Genomic DNA, 18,903 nt, shown 5'->3' on the forward strand with positions numbered 1-18,903 from the left:
CAATAAAATAAAAAAAACCCCAACACATCATCCTCATAGTCATCTTCATCATCATCGTCTTTGTTGATCAGATCAGGATCATTATAGCCGCCTATGTTCTCACTTCCTCATTCTGGTCTGCTGGGTCAGACACGACCCGCCACTGGGACTGGAAATGGTGCTCAATGGTTGATAAGTCAACAGACAGTCTGTTGACAGCGAGATGACCTAAAAACTCGCCTAAAAAGTACAAAATCCTCCTAGGATGATGTTTCCGTTCAGCCTTGCCTCTCCACAAGTATCTATAGAATATTATGGATCAACAAGTCAAGACAACAAGCTGATAAATAACAGCTGAGACGTTGTGAATGCTGCAAAACAAATTGCTTTTTTTCTGTATAATGTGCTAATGTCATGAACAATGCCTGTCTTTTTGTGCTTGATTTGTTTCTTGCAGACAAACAGGGTGTCATGAAGAAAGGACAATGGTGTCTCTGGTCTGTTTACCTGACAGGAAAAAATATGCCGTTTATTTGGGGGTAAAGAAAGAATCAGAGAAAGCAGGGAGGATAAAAAGAAGAGGATGTCTGAAAGAGAGAACTTGATTAAAATTCTGAGCCAAAAGGGGGATGAAAGGGGTGATGGTGATAAGTGTCACCTGATAGTGTTGAAAAATTGCTGGTTGCTATAGCACTTATCAGACATGCACATCAGCATGTATTAAACATCCTGACAACAGGAACATGAGCTGCAAATTTGAAGGGACATTAACAATCAGAATGTGTTGTTGATGCCAAGCCAGTGGTGGCATTTCACACAAAGGTTGGAAATGATGGACAGTTTCTAATGATAATTTCATGATAATACCAACGAACAAGAAAATAGCTCAGACATGTTACAGCATGGATAGATGATTTCTAGTCTAGTAGAGGCAGACCAGTAATACTCAACAGATACTATGATGATTTTATATTTTAACACAGGATAGCAATGCACAGTATGATTTTGATTGTCTACTTTCTTTTTTCTTTTACACATTTTTTTCTTTTTTAAATAAAACTACTTGGACTGAAGATAATATGACAATGCGTACTGTATTACATAACATTTATTAAAATGTCTTAAAATGTTCTGCATGTTGCCTGTCAAAAGTAAACATTTCTGTGACACTTTCATTGATCCATACCTGAGTAATGACACAGTAATTGCCCGTGGAAAGCCACTGTATTGACAGGTCATTCTTTCCACAGTTCAGTCTGAACCAAATGGAAATCACACCAAAAAAAAAAACATGTCTAACAAATACCTCTCAAATCAAACCAAACCCTAGATTATCAGGTGATAGCATGTTTATGTACACCAACAATGTTGCAGTAATAAAGGCATTAATACATTAATAATTAACATCTGAACTAGCACTAGGTAAGAGAGTAATCCAAAACAAAACAGTGAAAGGCAAAATGAAAACAACGATATTGTGATATTCATTGGTGATAACGCTTCTGAAAAGATCTCAAGTGACTGCAGTTTATTTAACATAATGCACCTTTGGAAGACTTTAAAATCCTAGATGTTTCTTTCTGAAAAGTGCTGCCGTGTCACAACAAAATTAATCATGTAAGTCTGCATTCAAGTGCTTCTGTGACCACTGTTCATTGTCAAAAGCTCATTTGATAGAAAGGTCTGGCACTGTACAGTTAAAGGTAACAGGAACAAGGTACATTCTGCACATATTTCTTGAGCTTTGTTCTATTAGGTTGACCCATGTACTAGGTGGTAGAAGCAGAAAGTCCAAGTGACTCACCTGTTGTCAATTACCTCATTTGTCTGTATAACATACAGTATCAGTGGGTAATGTGTGTTGTGAAGTGAAGATAGCAGTGAGCTGAATTGTCTCCTCTCCTGTTGTTTCTTTTTGCCCTTGCCATTTTGTTTTTTTGGCAGTGTGTGGAATATACCTTGTTCCTGTTTCCTCAACTGAAGCTTTATTCCAAGCGCAACCAGCATCTCTCTCCTTTATGGCATGTCATGTGAGCTCATTGTATGTAAATAGACTGGTCATTAGTAGAATCTGTGGCTTTTGGCATAACCTCCCCCCCATCCCATCATCAGTTCATATCACATCTGAAAAGAAAACCTCAAAAAAACAAACAAACATCAGTCCGTTTCAGCTCTTGGCCTGATAATATCGGGGAGAAATATGAGGCGTCAGGATGAGCAGCTGACAGGGTGGAGCTCCAGTGACCTGTACTGTACGGTCATATATATGGAAATCTGTCCCGGTCCGTCTCACACTTCTTCAGTAGCCCCGATGCGATGGCCTTCACGGCTCTCATGGTCTCAGTGCAGGTTGGGTTGATCAGGGCTTCAGGCAGGAGGAAGCCAAAGTAGCCTGTGTCCCTCAACTCAAAGGCAAAGGCATACGGGATCCCATTCCTATAGGCCCAGTCCATAGAGCTGCCTGAGCTGACATCTGTGGGAAAATAAAGAATAAAAAAAAAGAAGCTTAGAATGATATTTTGATGCATAAATATGACCCAGTGCCAAAGCCATTGGCCGCTTGCATGTAGCAACACACGTAGCAACAAAGCCTGAAAATAAACAGCCTCAATTGTAGGTGAATCTGAAGGCAAGTCATTCCTATTGGCATTACATCTACAATAACATTTACATCTTATGCATTTAGCTGACACTCCTACCCAGAGCAACTGAGTACACTGGGTGCCGCAATAGAATATGCTCATAGTAGAATCAAATTGACACTGCGTGTTTATTCATAACATGACCTACTAGAGCCAATTAAATTTCATCTTCCCTGTCAGCACATGAAACAAGCACAGATGTGGGGGAATCTAAGAAGTGAGTGTACCAAAGCATAGTGTAACACACAACAGATAGTACATGATAAATAAATGATTCTGTTTCCTTGTGCTGAACTACTAGAGAGGAGGAAAAGAGGAAAGGTGGTGCTCACACAGAGTGGTGGAGGCAGGTCCGTATCTGTACCGCACTCCATAGGCAGAGTACAAGGCTGTCACTGCGTTATGAGCTGCTGACTCCTGGAAAGTGAAAGCACATGGCCAGCTTAGTGTGACAGATAAGATTTTTCCCCTTAAATAAACAGTTTGGTTGATTAGTTCGGGTCAGCAGTGGATCCCTTACCACGCAGCTGAAGTTGGGGATGGTGGCATACTTGTAGGAATATGGGTAGAGCAGCATTTGGGCGTAGGCATGGATGGATATGTAGGCTTTGACGCGCTTCTTGTGCTTGCGCAGGAACTTGGCGACCGCCTTGACTTCAGGCTCGGACTCGGGGAAGGGTCCGCAGTAGGTGTCGTCACAGGGGTGAGAGGAGGCACCCTCATCTGGGCGAGGGAAGGGGAGAGGGGAGCAGCTTAGTTCGAGCAAAGGCTTCAGTTATGCTTTTATCATCCAGTCACATCAGGACGCATTAAAATTATGATCTTGACTCACAAAAATAATATTTTGCTCCCACTGGCTCACAACATCAGATATGAAAGTGGTCAGGCTCACAATGTGATCTGAATTCTTTATATTTTGGACGCAATCCAGCTACAATACGCATACAAGCAATGTAAGGAGATGGAGAGAGCGAGTGGGAAAAAGTAATGCAGGCACAGATTTAAATAAACACAGTCACAGAGGATTTTTCATTTCCAAGTGTGGACACATAGCGATCTGATCTCATAAAATCTAATCTTTAGAATCAGATCTCAAAAATCCTACTGAAATGCCAAAGGTAAAAGTAGTAAAAAAATAAAGTTAAAAAATAAAATGCTTTGCAGACACACTGAAGCCACTGCTATGACTTACCAATGGCAATAAATGTTTCTGGATTTTTTTTGTGTATACATTATATACAGTATATATACAGTATTTTGGAGCAATGGCAAGCACACTGTGCCCTTCTCTCCCTCTAACAGATTATATTAGCATTTATTGTGCTCAGAACAATGAACATCAGTGTATGTGCCCTTGAATGATGTAAATGAGTGATGCAAAAATAAACATGCAGCAACCTGCGGACAAGACTGGGCTTGATGTGAAAGGATTAACTCAGAGCAGAGAAGAACATACTGCAAAAAAATGCCAATTTTAACAAGTCATTTAGTCTCATATTATTTGTCTTAAAACAAGTGAATTTTGTTTTGCAGGTGGGGTGAAATAATTCCATAGTTTCCGACACTATTTCAGGAATTTTGTAGAAGCAAGATAGATCACTCCACTGGTATCTAGAAAATCACACTTGATTCAAGATGATTCACTTGAATATGATTGTAAGATTCAATATTTGATTAATTGACTTGTTAAGATTGTTTGCAGTCAACCCCAAAGATTAGGCTACATTTATGTTTGCATATGAAAATCCTCTAGAGAAATTAGTCATATCTATATACAGAACAAACAACATGGTGGTCAAAACCCCAAGTTAATGAGCAGGAATTTCAGTCAGGTTGAAAATAATCTTAGGTTAGCTATGTTAAATCCTGTGCAAATCCACTACAAGCTGTGGTCATATCCATGTTGTCATGTTGTAGTTTTAATGCCATATTCTCCTGATAGCAACATTTCTATGGGTTTCATCATTTATTTGCACAAATACTGTATCTTCCTCTTCCACCTACACATGATACATTATCGCCAAATGTATTCCTCCCCTTCTTCTCGCTAATAAAAAATATGTAGTGCTGCCCTACAATCATCCTATGTTAACTATCATAATCAATACAGTGCAGCACTGTGCGCACACAGCGAGGGATTTGCAGAGTGTGTGTTTTCACTCCCAGGGGGTCCCCGCAGAGAAAAGCTCCTTATAGTTTAGGCGGCGTGCCATATGTAGACAGCACATACCCAGGGAGTTAGGGAAGTAGCACAAGGTTAGAGGAAACAAATTGTCTGTAAGCTAATTTTCCATTTGGGGGAGGGGGAGGGGTGGTGGAGGGGGTATTACAGTGGAATCAGATAGGAGAACCGCAGCAGCAGCTTCCTCCACAGGCTTATCATGGTCCATGGTGCCTCTATCTCTGTCTTTCTCACCTCACCTCTCTCTCTGTACCATAAAAATGTCTCCCGGACTGATGATGACATAGCAGGACCCCCGCACACACACACACACACACACACACACACACACACACACACACACACAGACTATCCCCCCACCCCCCTCCAGAGCCCGAATGACATCAAACAGTGACTGTTGTCACCACACAAAACATTATTTAATCCACAGCTTACACTCATTAGACAGGAAGAATACTAAGAGACACAACAGCAACAGATAACAAGAAATGCATTGCCAAGTGTGTGTGAGAGACAGAGACAGAGAAAGCGAGACTAATTCCGTTCAATTCATTTCCTTCCCTTCCTTACTGTTAGTTCAGTGTTATCAAAACTCACCACACCACTTCACTTTCCAGTTTCTGTTAGCGTCCACACCTCGGCAGTGGTACTTGTGGTTTTTGGACCGTGTTTTCCTCCAGAAGCGGTCCTAATGGAGAGTAAAAGCACCGTCAGCCCGTGTCCAGTAACTGTTGGACTCATCGAATGAACAGAGTTACCTCCCATCTCCAAAACCAGTCATCTACTACATCAACCCAATGCTGTGGAGCGTCTATTACTTAGACATGCAGACTCTACTTGTTTGAACAGAGGGACAAAGGCATTTTGTTAACTGAAATGTTTGACAGGATTTTTTGCAGGACTGCATGATAATGACACAAAACAAAATTGCTATCCTTTTGCTGAATATTTCAGTTCTAATGTGAGTTATGATGCATGCGGATGCAGAGCTGGGAGATTCTTCAGGATTTGACAATATTCAAACACTGTGGGCAGGAGTAATGAGATACCAGTGTTTGCTCTGTTTGAATAAAATGAAAGCTTTTCTCAGACTTGCAACTTGATTTGTTGGCCGAGCAAGCTGCACAGCACCAGAGTACTTCATAAAACGGCCTGAAACAGTTTTTCCCCTCCAAGAAAAAATACAGTCCCTTGCTATTTGAAAATTGCAGTAGTCATATTGGCATGGAGTCTGTGTTGTGCATGGAGAAAGAGTTACTGTACTGTGGTCCAGCTGAAATGGTATCCATCCACATTGAAGACTGGCATGATGTAGAAGTTGAGCTGGTTCAGCAGCCGTCTCATCACAGAGTCATACTGGTAGGAGTTGAGGGCCTGCGATGATAATACAGCAGTCATTTAAACTGCAGTTTAATTTTCACTTCCCAAAGGGCAAAACTGCTGAACACAGATCTAGCTATTAGTGTAATACAATTATATTTAAAAGTACATGAAAATTGGTGCTAAGATTTTCATCATTTTGCAAGCTTATGCATGTTCATTGTCATCGTTCTTTAGATACACGGCTACAGTAGGTTAATACTCAGACTAGTAGAAGGGGATTGAGGAGAGGAGATCTGGTCACTGGGGTAATACTTCTAATACCTGCTCTGTAAGCAGAGTCAGGCCAAGGTTAATGTGCCTTTGGCTTTAATCAGAGACTGCACCCTGACCTCCAGTGGCCAATCTCAGTTACTACACCACTGTGGAGTCACATTATAGGGCACTTATTTGATCCAAGTAGAGCATCCTCTGTGTCAGTTGTTTTTCCTCTTTGTGCTTCCCTCTTATACATTTTTATGTCTGTCTGTTTCTGATTTCCTGTCTCTTTGTGCGTCTCTATTTCTCTCCCTCCCTCCTCACTTTCTATGTTCTCTTTCTTTGAAGAATTCCCCCGCTGAATTCACAGGGCCGTGTCACGGCCTAACAATGTTACAGTAAGAGCTTTGCCACTGAGCTCGGTTCAAGCTGACAGAAGGTGGCCATGTATTTCGGTTCTCTCTCTGCTGTGAAAGCTGTGTGTCTGTAAGGTCCTCAGAGGAATCTAACCGTCACATCGCAGCTCATTTGAAGAACTGTTGGCTAACTGATAATGTGTAATATGGAAGATGATGTGTATTTAAGTGTATTTTATACAGCAGGCACTATTGTGTCCAAGAGAAATTTCCTTCGGGACAATAAAACTCTATCTAAATCTAAATATGTATGACAAATGGTTTATGAATGTACAGTCATGTAAACATGTAAACTAGAAAAGCATATTTTTAGAACCTATATGTGTTACTTGGTAGTGGTATGTGTGAAGAAACAAGTGTTTTATGAGTTAATTCGGTTACTCGGAAGGTATTTGGAGTACCTGATATTTGAGGTTTACCAAAGTGTACAAAATTGATATTCAACCACTTTCTTGTGATTGTTTTAACTTTCTGGCACTCATTGTATTGTCCTAGGTTGCAAACCCCACCCATCTGGCACCTAAGCAGGATAAAACAAACCATTAAAGTGTTATTGAGTTACTATCTGGCTCTGGTCTGGTACCTTCCTCGCTTCAGAGGGTACTGACTAAGACTTTAAGAGTGTGATGGAACTCGTGTAAACGTCTGGGTTATGTTCAACATCTGAACAAGAAAGGGCAATCTTAAGTATCTGCATAACTGTGCAAGACAAGCAAACAGATGTTCACTTTTTGTTGAAACCCCTAGAGACCGCAGATTGCAGACTGCTCGCTATAGGCCATCATTCAGGCGGCGTTCAGCAAGATATGTGTTCATGTTAAGACACTGTGAACACATGCATTCATTTGCTATGGTACAAACAACGCTTGAAACTCAAATACTTTTGCAAAAGAAAAACAAAGAGACTAGAAAAACAAGACGCTTACCTCTTTGACAAACCACTGGCAGAAGGCGGGGCCTATCCACTCTCTGGCATGGACGCCGCAGTCTATCCACACAGCCTTCTTCTGGGGACGACTTCTCTTTCCTAGCTGACAGGAGACAAGCGCTGTCAGTCAGTTTCAGAGTAGCTTGAGCATGCATGTGTCCGTGTGTTTAACTTTATGTCAGTTGCATGTCTGTGTCCCTTCTCTCATCCCTTCTCTCCTACCTGAAGCACGTAGAGAGGTCTTCCCTCGTAGGACTTCCCTACGGAGAACATGTCCACCAGGTCCGGCTGGGTTCTGTTCATCTCAAACATCCAGCTCTGGATCTTAAGGACAGAACACACACAAGGCAGAGGAGTGAAAGTCACTTGAGGAGATCTTTGAAAACGCAGAGAATAATAGAAAAACTGATTGTTGTTGATTTCTCTGTATTTTCCTCCATCATTTTAGAGTGGTGTTTTCATCTCATCAATCTCATGCTCCAGCCAATCAGAAGTCATTTTATATCAAAGCTTGGTGGAGTGAAAATATTTCTGAGCTCTGTTTGTGTGCATGTGTGTGTGTGTGTATGCGCACCTGTACGGGTGTGTGTGCATATGTGTGGGTGTGTGTCTTTGCCGGCATCTCTGCGGTCACACGGGGATGGATGCATGCATGCGTGTGTGTGTGTGTGTGCGTGTGTTCCACAGTGAAGGAGAGGTTCAAAGCGCAGGGTAATGAAGGGTTTGTGGAGTCTTGTTGAAAGGCTGCCAGGATCCCCCTATCTGTGTGTGGAATGCATGCGAGCCCGGCTGCTGCGTCGGGCCTGACAGTTTCATGAACCAGGAGCCTGAATGCAAATGCACATCTCAAAGACTCCTGACCACCCTGGGAAAATAAACACCCTAAAACTGTGAAGTGTGTGAACTAGAGTGTTTCTTAGTGTGTGTGTGTGTGTGTGAGAAAGAAAGAGAGAGGGAGAGAGAGAGGGCAGTGGAATGGAGTAATTGGGAGTTTGAGAGTCCCTTAGAGAGCATGTTTGTTTACTTTTGTGTGCATAAATAAGAGAGAGAGAGAGAGAGAGAGAGAGAGAGAGATAGGTAAGTAGATGGTGGGCTTCACATCTACCTCTTCCAGAGAGTGGTAAACCTCGTAGTCATACTGAGACTCTGACCTCCGCTTGCGAGAGGAGCGATATCCCGTCTGCTTTTCAATTTCCTTCTGGAGATTGGAGATGAACACCCTGCGGAGGGGAGAGAGGGAGACAGGGACAGGACAGAGTGAGACGGGCACAATCATAGCAACCTTGCCAGTAACATCTGACTGTGTAACTGGAGTCACTGAGGAAATGTCGGCTAAACAACCTGTGTTCCCTAAAGAATACTGTTTTATCACTTTGATTTTCAATGTCTTTCTTCTTTTGCATGTCTATTCAATACATATACACAGCATGTGTGATGAGCGCTGATTTGGCCCAATGTGATTGTGATTAAATACATCTAAATACATTAAATACATGTTTCATTTCTGATGTTTTCTCAGGGGAGCAAAAGCAAAAATTCCTTGGTGACTCCGTGACATTTGTCTGCAAACATAAGGTGTTTGTGTCTCTGTACCCTTGTTCTTATCATAAGTATGCTTAAAGCTGACAAAACCAAGCCCACAACAATGACTTTGACCTGATTTAAGGAAAGAAAGTTTACAGATATTGACATTATGAACATAGTAGCCTATAGGCCTGCAAATGCACAGTGTAAGCCTGTAGTCATATACATTATGTTTTCTCCCATGCCAAGAGGTCTGCTCTGAAAGTTATTGAATTGATCACATACATTATTTCAATACATTTTTACAGCAGGTCACTGTTTCCTTGTTGATACTCTATTGCAGTTTTCAACATAGGTGCTCACCCTTGCTTTACAGCACAAGGGATAGTTACATCAGATTCTGTCTATCGGTAAATTAAACATGATAAACTTAACTTGCAGATTAACACGTAAATTGAGAAACGTGGTGGCATTTTTATTGATTACTCACTCAGAATTCCCCAATTAAACCAATAAACATCGTGAGATATAGAATATTCCTCAAAGATGAAGGTTTACATTCCACTGTTGTGGATTTTAGTTGCCTTTATAGGTAATTCAATCAAATCTGAGTACAAGAAAATCATTCTGTATGCTTATGGTTACACAAAAAGTTAAATGTCAATGAATTACACAATTTGATCCATATGTACGAGTGTTGTAAATATAATCTGTTGCCTGTGTAAATTAGCTTCTTAAAGAGCCCCTTCATAATAAGTGCGAGGTGACGGGTCCTCTAATTTAAATAATGGTATGGCAAGCATCACATAAAGAATATAAGGAAGATCTTAGAAATCATGGAGAAATGTATTATTTGTTGATTATGTATTGAAGTATTATATCCATCAACCATGTAATAACCATGAATGTTAACAAAATGTTTAAAAACATGGGTAGATGTGGATTAGATAAACCTGACACCACTGAATTGCAGCTTCAAAAGACAGTCACACGGGTACCATGTGTTTCTGGTGAGATAAAGATTTATGGAGGTTTTTACATTTTCCTTTTTTGTCCATTGTAAATGAGTCAACACCATCATCATTGCCATCATTATCTGGCCATAAACTTGTCTCAGGTCTGATCAGATCCTATGCCAATCCACCTCACACTCCAACCTACAACAGATGACATGATCTGTTTTCATTTTCTATGTGGGCGTCACCAGCAACCAGTCACTTCCTCATAAGGGGTGTCGCACACACATTTTCATTCATAACTAAATTTAGTTAAACAACTGTAAAATAACTGGATTATTTCTTTGTGAGTAATATGAAGTCTTTGATGACTCTTCCCCCCCTAAACCCAACCACCTACCCAAGCAAGGCTCTTCCCTATTCGTATGCCGTATAAATCATGAAAAAAACCCCAGTCACTCAACACGGACTGGAAAACATCGTCCTCAGATCTGCGGGTCGTCCCCGAGGACAGAGATGACAATGGAATTCTTTCTGGCTGTGGCTGCTTTGATAAAGCTCCGTCATTTCAACGTTAATTGTGATGATGGATGGGGTAGAGAGATGAAAGGGTTGCTTTTCGGAGCAGATTGGGGAAGGGGCTCTCAAGTATGTGTGCGGGTGTGTGTGTGTGTGTATGCATATGTGTGTTCCAGCTTTGAGGAAGTATGAGGCCTTTTTGCATGCAAACTATAGCCGACTCGGCATGTGCAAATCATATATTCTGGCTGGGGAAAGCTGGGTAATTGCGACGCCCTTTGGGTAACAGATGCGTCTCTCCTCCTTGTTGGAAGGCAGCCTACAGGGTGTCGAAGCTCTGCTAACAACATTACATTACCAAATGTGAATATGCCAGTGAGCGTGTGTGTGTGTTTCTGTGTGAACTTGTTTTTTGGCTGGTGGTCTCATCAATCTTACTGATAGTCGATACATTCCTGCTTCAAGCGTGCATGTAGCCCTCGGGTGTCATTGCGTTTCACGTGCACATCCACGGTGGCATTGTGGCGGATCAGAGAAGCACTGTTGGGCTGCCAGAGGTCCGCCTGAGAGACAGGACAAACATATTCAGACCAAAGGGGTCACTGACAAACACACACACACACACTGCAGGATTTTATAATGCAAGGGTTAAGTATACACTTTAGAAAACTTAATGCACACCAAGAAAGAGCTGCATACCCTTGCTGCCGGGTATTTTGAGAAGCATCAAACATTTGGTGATAAAAGATCAAATAGTTTTGGTAAGACCTGGAAAGTTTAACATTCCTGCAGCCTCTACCTTCACTTAATGGGTTGAATCTGGGGAATGTTGATGACTCCGCAGTGTTAATGGGGCACAAAACACCAATGGGTCCCATTAACAGCCCATGCATAGCTCTCCCTGTTTCACTCCCTACTGTTTGACCTCATATTAGCAAGGAAAGCCCTTCCGTTCAGTGCCTGCTATCAGGCCCTGTTAGCTTTAGCTGAAACAACCAACCCATTAGCCAAACATGCTGGCCAACCAAATAAACACAGACACCATGTGCTAACACTGATAAACTAACAGAGAGAGAGAGAGCGAGGGCGAGAGGGAGAGAGAGAGAGAGAGAGAGAGAGAGAGAGAGGGAGAGGGGGGGAGAGGGAGTTTTTAAGGAAATCAAGAAGATATTGATCTACAAATAATAGACCAATAGTCAAGCAATACTTTGTGTAGTAACTTCCAATGCACACGGTAGTCACTGCAGAGGGAATATTTCTGTTTCTGCCCTTTTAGACGTGTGTGAACGTCCTCAGCTGGCTCTCATTTGTAGCATGGGGGTAGAGACATGCAGGCTGGCACACATGCTTGTTAATGTGTCAATTGGTTAATGGTTTGCAGAACACAGACCAGATTAATTTAACTTTGTTTAGAGCCCGAGGGGTTGAAAATCCTCTGCTGGAGTGTCTGGTGCCCTCAAGTATAAGCCACAACTGCTGCTGCACTTTTATGGCATTTCCAAACGGTTAAGTATACCAAACATTAAATGTTTCAACAGTGCTCTTTTGTTAGCCAAACAAATCAAACAGCACATGCCCAATAAGCACTTAAAGCGTCACAGATCAGATAACACAACTCCTCACAAACAATTGTCTCATAGCCTCAAGTTAAAAAAATATTGCTTTATTTATGAGACCTCAAGATGCATTCTTTGGCTGGTGAATAAATCCTTTATCTCTTGATTATTTATCTTATTTTATGTTGCGAGTACACGATGGCTATAAATTGAAATGTGTGTTGTTTTGGTTTATGGAATATTGGCATGAGCAGAACAAGAGACAACAGTCATTGTTCAATAAAGAGAGCTGGCTTTACTTAAGGCAGATGAGGTGAAGCTGTGGCTGAGTGTTTATATGTTGAGAGACAGGTTGGCCATAATAAAGGACAGTTGTTGTTTACTAATGTATTATGTATTGTGTTATTATGTGTTACATTATAGGAAAACATGTCAAGTCTTCTCAGTCTATGTTCTCTCACTCTCAATAGCATAATAAAGCTTTTACTGTTCTTTTAACAATGTTCTCTTAAAGTGGTAATCCTCCAGATCCTGTTGTTGTTGCTTTTTTAGGTTTTGTTTTTTCCGGCAACATCTTTGGTGCTAAGCGCTCACTGCTGTGGTGTTTCTGCGCTGTACTTCCAGAAATCACTTCACAATCTAACCAGTACTGTGACAACTTTTTTCTTGGATTTTCTGTTGATGAAGTTTGAGTTTCTGTAGGTGGCGCTCTTTTCTTTGTCTGTTCAGCCATGGTGGCTATCGCTGCTCATGCTAACTACCCAGTTCTTCTGTTTATTCCAAACAAAACACTGTTGCCGAAAATGTAAAACGCATCACTTCCTGTGCAGAAAAGGATTTTTCCTGGAAAGACCAATCCACTACCGGGTGTTTAGAGCAACTAAGGCAAAAGCTTTCATGAACTGGATTTGGCTGAATCACTATTGTGTTATATCAATAAGCGATAGTAGCAAAACAGACATTTATTTATATCAAAATGTCACGGATTGCTACTTCAAGAAAGAGTTATTGTGTTTATACTGAATCTGATTCTTGATTCTTTTGCATTCTGTAGCTCTGTAGTTATTATTTGAGTTATTATTTGACCTCATGTCTTGCCTGAGGCTGAGAAGTTTGACTTTGGCACTTGAGGCATCGCAGTGCGGCTAAGCTACTGAAAACACTTGTCCACAGCTGTTCAAACAGTAGCCACCACCGCTGCCTAGGTTGGCCTTGGAGCGCCACGTCTCCTGCCCGTCCATACACAACGTCCCAGGCCAGACCGGGACCACCAGCCTGGCACTCTCCTGGTACCCCTTACCATAAATCACTAACATTTACTTACTGTCTTTTACCCTTTCTCTTTGTCTTTTCCTTGTTTAGTGCTGTGTTGATCCCAGACCACTTGAACAAAAGCCTGTACCCAAACAGATCCCTCGCATATGAGCATCTGGCTACCCAAACACTACCCAAGCAAACCAAATATGAACGCAAAAAGCAGTCCAAAACTAACCACACTGCCCACTATTCTTTGACAACAACATGCTGACATCCAAATATTAATTTATCTAGTTATTAAGTGTTTTTGACTGTAAGTATCGCATCATCCTTTTTATAATTCACTAACAATCCTTGCTGTGTATCTGCAAACTGAAACAATGTGCAAAGGAAGGTCATCCATGTTCCTGGGACTGCTGGGTAATTACTCCCAAATGAGTTTGGGAAATGAGCGGATGCCTTCTTGTCCTCCGGGTTTCCCCCTAACTTCAGTATCTTTGAACCACATGTTCATCTAGTTTGTAAAACTGTAAAGGATCCAAGCATTCAACCCCATAATGAAAAAAAGCCTTCAGAATTTCCCCAGTCATCGCTCAGACTTAGGAGTCTTTCGCTGAAATGAATGCCGAGGGAGCTATCTGCTGTATATTTCAGTCTCTCAGATGGTGAATATGTCCTGGCTGTGGCAGATGACCACACTTGGCTGCTCATCGCTTCTCTGTCTGGCCTATCGCTGTCCCCAGCCCTCTGTCACATCACCACCCCATCCCGCCGATGTCACGCCTCACTTTCTCTGTGACTGCTGTTCAACTGTCACATGAAGACTGCTGTGGGACCGTAGGCAGATGTGAGGGGAATAATAATGATAGATGATACATTTTTATTCATATGGCACTTCAAAAACACAACAACACAAAATGGGTTAGAGACAAATTGTATAAAAGCCTGTCTGAGAAATTATTTAGAAGACGTCACTGATTTTGAATGGAGCATACAAACATAATGGATATATTTATATATGTCAGAATGTGTATGAGAGTGTGTGTTTTTGTGTGTGAGTTGAGAAGAAGAGAAGATAAATGCCAACCTTCATATGTCCCAGAATTGTCTTGAGCACTTGAACCTCCTCATCATTACTTGGAGTTATCCTGAAGACTTGATCACTGCAAAAACAACAGAGCTTCTCTAAGTGCCGTGTTACAGCTGGGATAAAAGTGCTTCAGTGGGATTTAAAGCCACTAAAATTCACTGTAGCAGGGTCTGGATCCATTTCGCTAAGTGCACATCATTTAAAAAACATCTGGGCAACAAAAGTCACAGGTAATGCAACAGCCTTTTGTGCTGATTGGAAGTTGACACTTATAATAGCAGACGTTTGATGCAGGAAGGGGAGGCTCCTCTTTTGGAGTCCCATAGATGACAGGGTCAAACCCCAGTCAAATAATCTGTCTGAGACATCATTATAGGATTATATTTCGTAGTTTCCAGCTCTGCAGGTAGCACCTGGAACAATTCTTTGGCGTATACTCTAGCAGCAGTTTCAAATTTCACAGTCTAAATCTGTCACTCATATACTGATATATAGACTGATGAGAGAAACGCCTGTTACCATGGCAAATATTCGTAAAATTTCATGGCAAACATTTTAGAAGTCTAATATTTAACTTTTTCTGTGTCAAGAAAATAAATCATTGTCGTTATAAAATGCCATCAATTACATTAATGTGTTTGACTGACTTCAGAAATCTAATGCTAAATCCAAATTTTAACACTGTGATGGATATCAGATAGAAAGAAAATCTTTACACACAGAAAATAAATCAAGTGATAGCATCATAAAGATAACACTGGTATGAGCAAGGCAAAGCACTGCGTCAGGCTGCTTGTGTTTGGTTAGCTAAAACCATGAAAGCCACATAAGAAAGTTTATTTTTATATTGTCAAACATTCATGGCCTAGATGAGGTTTACAATAAAGTTCTTTGTAGTGTACTGCAAGAAAACATCAGATTAAATAATGCTATTGACTTTACTTCTCATGAATGCATAATTCAATTCCATGAAGATAATCAAGATTAGAAAATAATTTCATTTTAGTCGATTGTGGCACAATTGGTTATAAAAGTAATCTTACAAATTTGTTATTCTTGACATGTTATTCTTGGCGGATAATTGAGGATAAAACTGAAGCAGTTAGAGAGGAGCTTGCGATTGTTTTCGTTTTGTGGGTGAATGTGCAAGCCACATCATTTGTATCGCACCATACAACACAAAGACCCTCTTTATCCTCATCATGAATCTTCCATCATGCGTCTTTTATTCTGCTGATCATAGTTCCTGCTGTTGACCTTAAAGCTAATATGCTGCCAATAATTCATGACAGACCCTTAATTATATGCTCTCTGTGCCTGTCTGCCTGGTTGTCTGTCTGTCTGCCCACTTTTATGTCTGTCTTTCTCTCTCACGTTTCTCTTTTTTCAAACCGTTTTTTTTTTTTTACAATGTGACACAGGAAGTTGGGCCTCCCTAAACAAAGGTGGCACTGGGACACTCAGCGGTGAGAGGTACGAGGAACAAAAGGACCATGGCACCCCATGTCAGTGGCCACCCCACTTCAGTGACCACAACACATACCGCCAACAGCCCGTTTCCATGGCAACAGTGTTGACAGAAGGTGAACTTCAAACCAGAAATGCAGTCATTACATTTTTTGAGGTAAAAAATCTTACGAGACATGAAGGGATTGGCTGCAACTGATTAAAACTAGGACATTCACATTCACTAGCCTGTAAACTTCAAAACAAGCCTTTTTGGAGCTTGTAGCACATTCTCTCTATCTGAAACAACAGAGAGATGTGTCTTCTCATATCATCAATCAAGCCTCATTGATGTTGTAGGCAAGTAGGACTTGGTCTTCTAAGTTATATCACAAGTGCATCCCATGCTGCAGTGCCACACAGATCCCGAGAATACAATGAAGTGGTCCCCTAGAGAACTCTCAGCTCTATTGTAGTCCAAATTGAACCATCTTTTATCCTTTAGCGATCCTCAAATATGACAGACTCTTTCTGTCACAACACTGGCACAGGCCTTTTTGCAGTGCATCCACCGGCAGCGGGGCTTTCTAGGCTAAAGCTGTCCTTAAGCTGTCAGTCTGGCGATTCCCACAGTGCATTCTGTGGGATGAAAGCAATTTGTTTTTAAGATGCTCTGGCCCTTAAACAAAGGAGCTCACTCTCAGTAGTGTTTTCGATACTGTAATATACCTTCATCGCCACTTTGCTTTTGAATTTCCTGTTCTAGGGGTGGGGATGCAAACTTGTGCATCCCACCGATAAACTGTAATTGTGCAGTGCAAAGCCATGGCAATGCCGAGATGCTCCGTCAACAAAAGGATATGAGAGGTTTTCACAATGGAGGTCTTCTTTTAAGACTAAAGGCTCATTGTGCCGTGCCCTTCCGTCTGAGTGGGACAACACCCACCGTGTCCCTGGATTCAGAGCTGAGCAGGGCTCCCCCACACCGCTGCCTGTTGGGACTTTTGTTTGCTTGCCCTCAGTGTCCTACCTTGTTAAACCAGAGTTAACGTGCGCAGAGCAACCTAGCCTGGTGAGAGGTACACGACTTTGGAATATATCCAAAATGCATGTGTTTTAGACAGATGTGGAGGGGGGAGGGGCATTTTGGGTTTTCCAGCAGAGGTGGACCCCCTCTGCCTCCACAAAACTTCATCAAAAACCCTTGAAAAACAGACCGTAAATACCTTTACATGCCCCAGTAGTAATGCCTTGTGCTTGTTTACCCAAAATAGCTCATTAAGTGTCCCCAATGGAGATCTCCCCAATTTGTCCATTTGTTCCCCAAATTGGTGAGTTGGAGAGTGTCCCACATTCAGCCTCATAAAGAGGTCAACAGAGCATATGCCAGCACTTTCGACAAAGATTGCTGTTATAACATGTCAAGTTTGTCCTTTTTGCAATTAGAGAAACACAATATGCGTCACTAAACAAAGGGAGCTAGAATTTTCATAATGACGAGTTTGAGAGGTGTGACAGGCCCCTGTTGCTGCAAGCATCCCCACTGTCATCTATGCTTATCATGGTCAATCTGAATGCCTTTTCTGCAGTACAACACAACAGATTCAGGCTTATCCAGCTGCCATCAGAAAACACTGTGCCCCTTCCATACAGCATGTAATGAATATTTCAGTGGGTATAGACAAAGCATATTTCCCAACAAATATGAAGAAAAATGGTGAGCATAAAGACTGTCTTTGTTCATTCTCTCTCCTCTCAGCACAGGATACTGGATAAGCTCTTCTCCTGAGTTGGTCTCTATAGGCAACTTCTGATAGACTGGATTTCTGCACTTTTTTTTCTTATTGTCTCACTGCTCGCGCTCAACTTGAATGAGAGCTCCAGTGTCCGGGCTCACCCTCAGACTCATGAGGCACAGAAATGAATGGGGGTCTTTACTCACCCTGCGTAGCGGTTGTTGTACAGATAGGCACCGGCGGGACATAGCAAGTTACTGTAGATTATCACACACGCCAGTAAAACGGAGGCGCGAAATGCGCACCTATAGTCCAGTGCCATCCTTGGCGAGTAGATCAAAGACAGAAGATGCTTCAGCTTGCCCTCCGAGAGGACGATTCCTTTACAGGCTGCACTCCAACTTAGTGTAAGAAAAGAAATGTCTGACAGAAAATCAGAACTCGGTCCAGCACACTATCAACAGGTTTGCAAAGTCTCTTTGCGGGTCTAGTTGCGGGGCTCGCGGTGCTGTCCCGAAGAGTTCTCCCTCTGACAATTACACAGAGGTGCAAAAGGTGCGAAAGTCGGTCAGCTGGCACAGGGGAAGCATTTACCACCTCTTTGAAGCTCTGGAGGGAATTGCAGGGTAGCTCCTCTTTTTAAAACGAGGAGGATCGGAGTCACGTGGCCCGGTGTCGGCGAGGTTGGTAACTGGATCCCTCTCCGGTGCGCTCTGTGCGCACACGGGATCATCTGTGTGAACAGACATACAGACACACATGGAGCATCTATCACTAATATGTTACAAATGATCAGGCCATATCTGTTACAGTTTAAGTGATGCATAAAGATCTCTGTGGACACATGGACTGCATCAAGTAACTTTTATAACATCTTCATCATTTCAGAACAACAGGCCAGTTCTTCACGTGTTGTTTCAGCTGATGTTCTATGCAGAACACACTCAAACTCTTGTTTTGCTTCAACATCTGAGAACTTCCATCCCACTGTAAAATGACAGCACACTGAAATTAATGTGCTGTCCACTGGTTTATCTCCTGTGTCTACTGTCAGTCTGTTGACTTCAGACTCTTTTACTATCTGAGCAATTATC

General features: G+C 41.8%; 1 protein-coding gene across 1 annotated transcript; it reads right to left on the minus strand.

Annotated features, from left to right (window-relative positions):
• Window positions 1–450: 450 nt before the first annotated feature.
• Window positions 451–18,131, minus strand: cpa6 (carboxypeptidase A6). The gene is made up of 11 exons (XM_071528196.1): window positions 18,016–18,131; window positions 14,625–14,700; window positions 11,163–11,287; window positions 8,831–8,945; window positions 7,948–8,049; window positions 7,724–7,828; window positions 6,067–6,177; window positions 5,401–5,491; window positions 3,142–3,344; window positions 2,954–3,038; window positions 451–2,452 (listed from the first exon to the last, which is right to left on the minus strand). Exons 1-11 carry the CDS (start codon window positions 18,129–18,131, stop codon window positions 2,238–2,240), a joined length of 1,344 nt encoding a protein of 447 aa, XP_071384297.1. The 3' UTR covers window positions 451–2,237.
• Between the last annotated feature and the right edge of the window lie 772 nt (window positions 18,132–18,903).

This window comes from Centroberyx affinis, unplaced genomic scaffold (assembly GCF_046629955.1).
Source record: "Centroberyx affinis isolate AG114_WGS23_722 - 3 ecotype Tasmania unplaced genomic scaffold, CSIRO-AGI_Caff_v1 ptg001632l_1, whole genome shotgun sequence".
NCBI lineage: Eukaryota > Metazoa > Chordata > Actinopteri > Beryciformes > Berycidae > Centroberyx > Centroberyx affinis.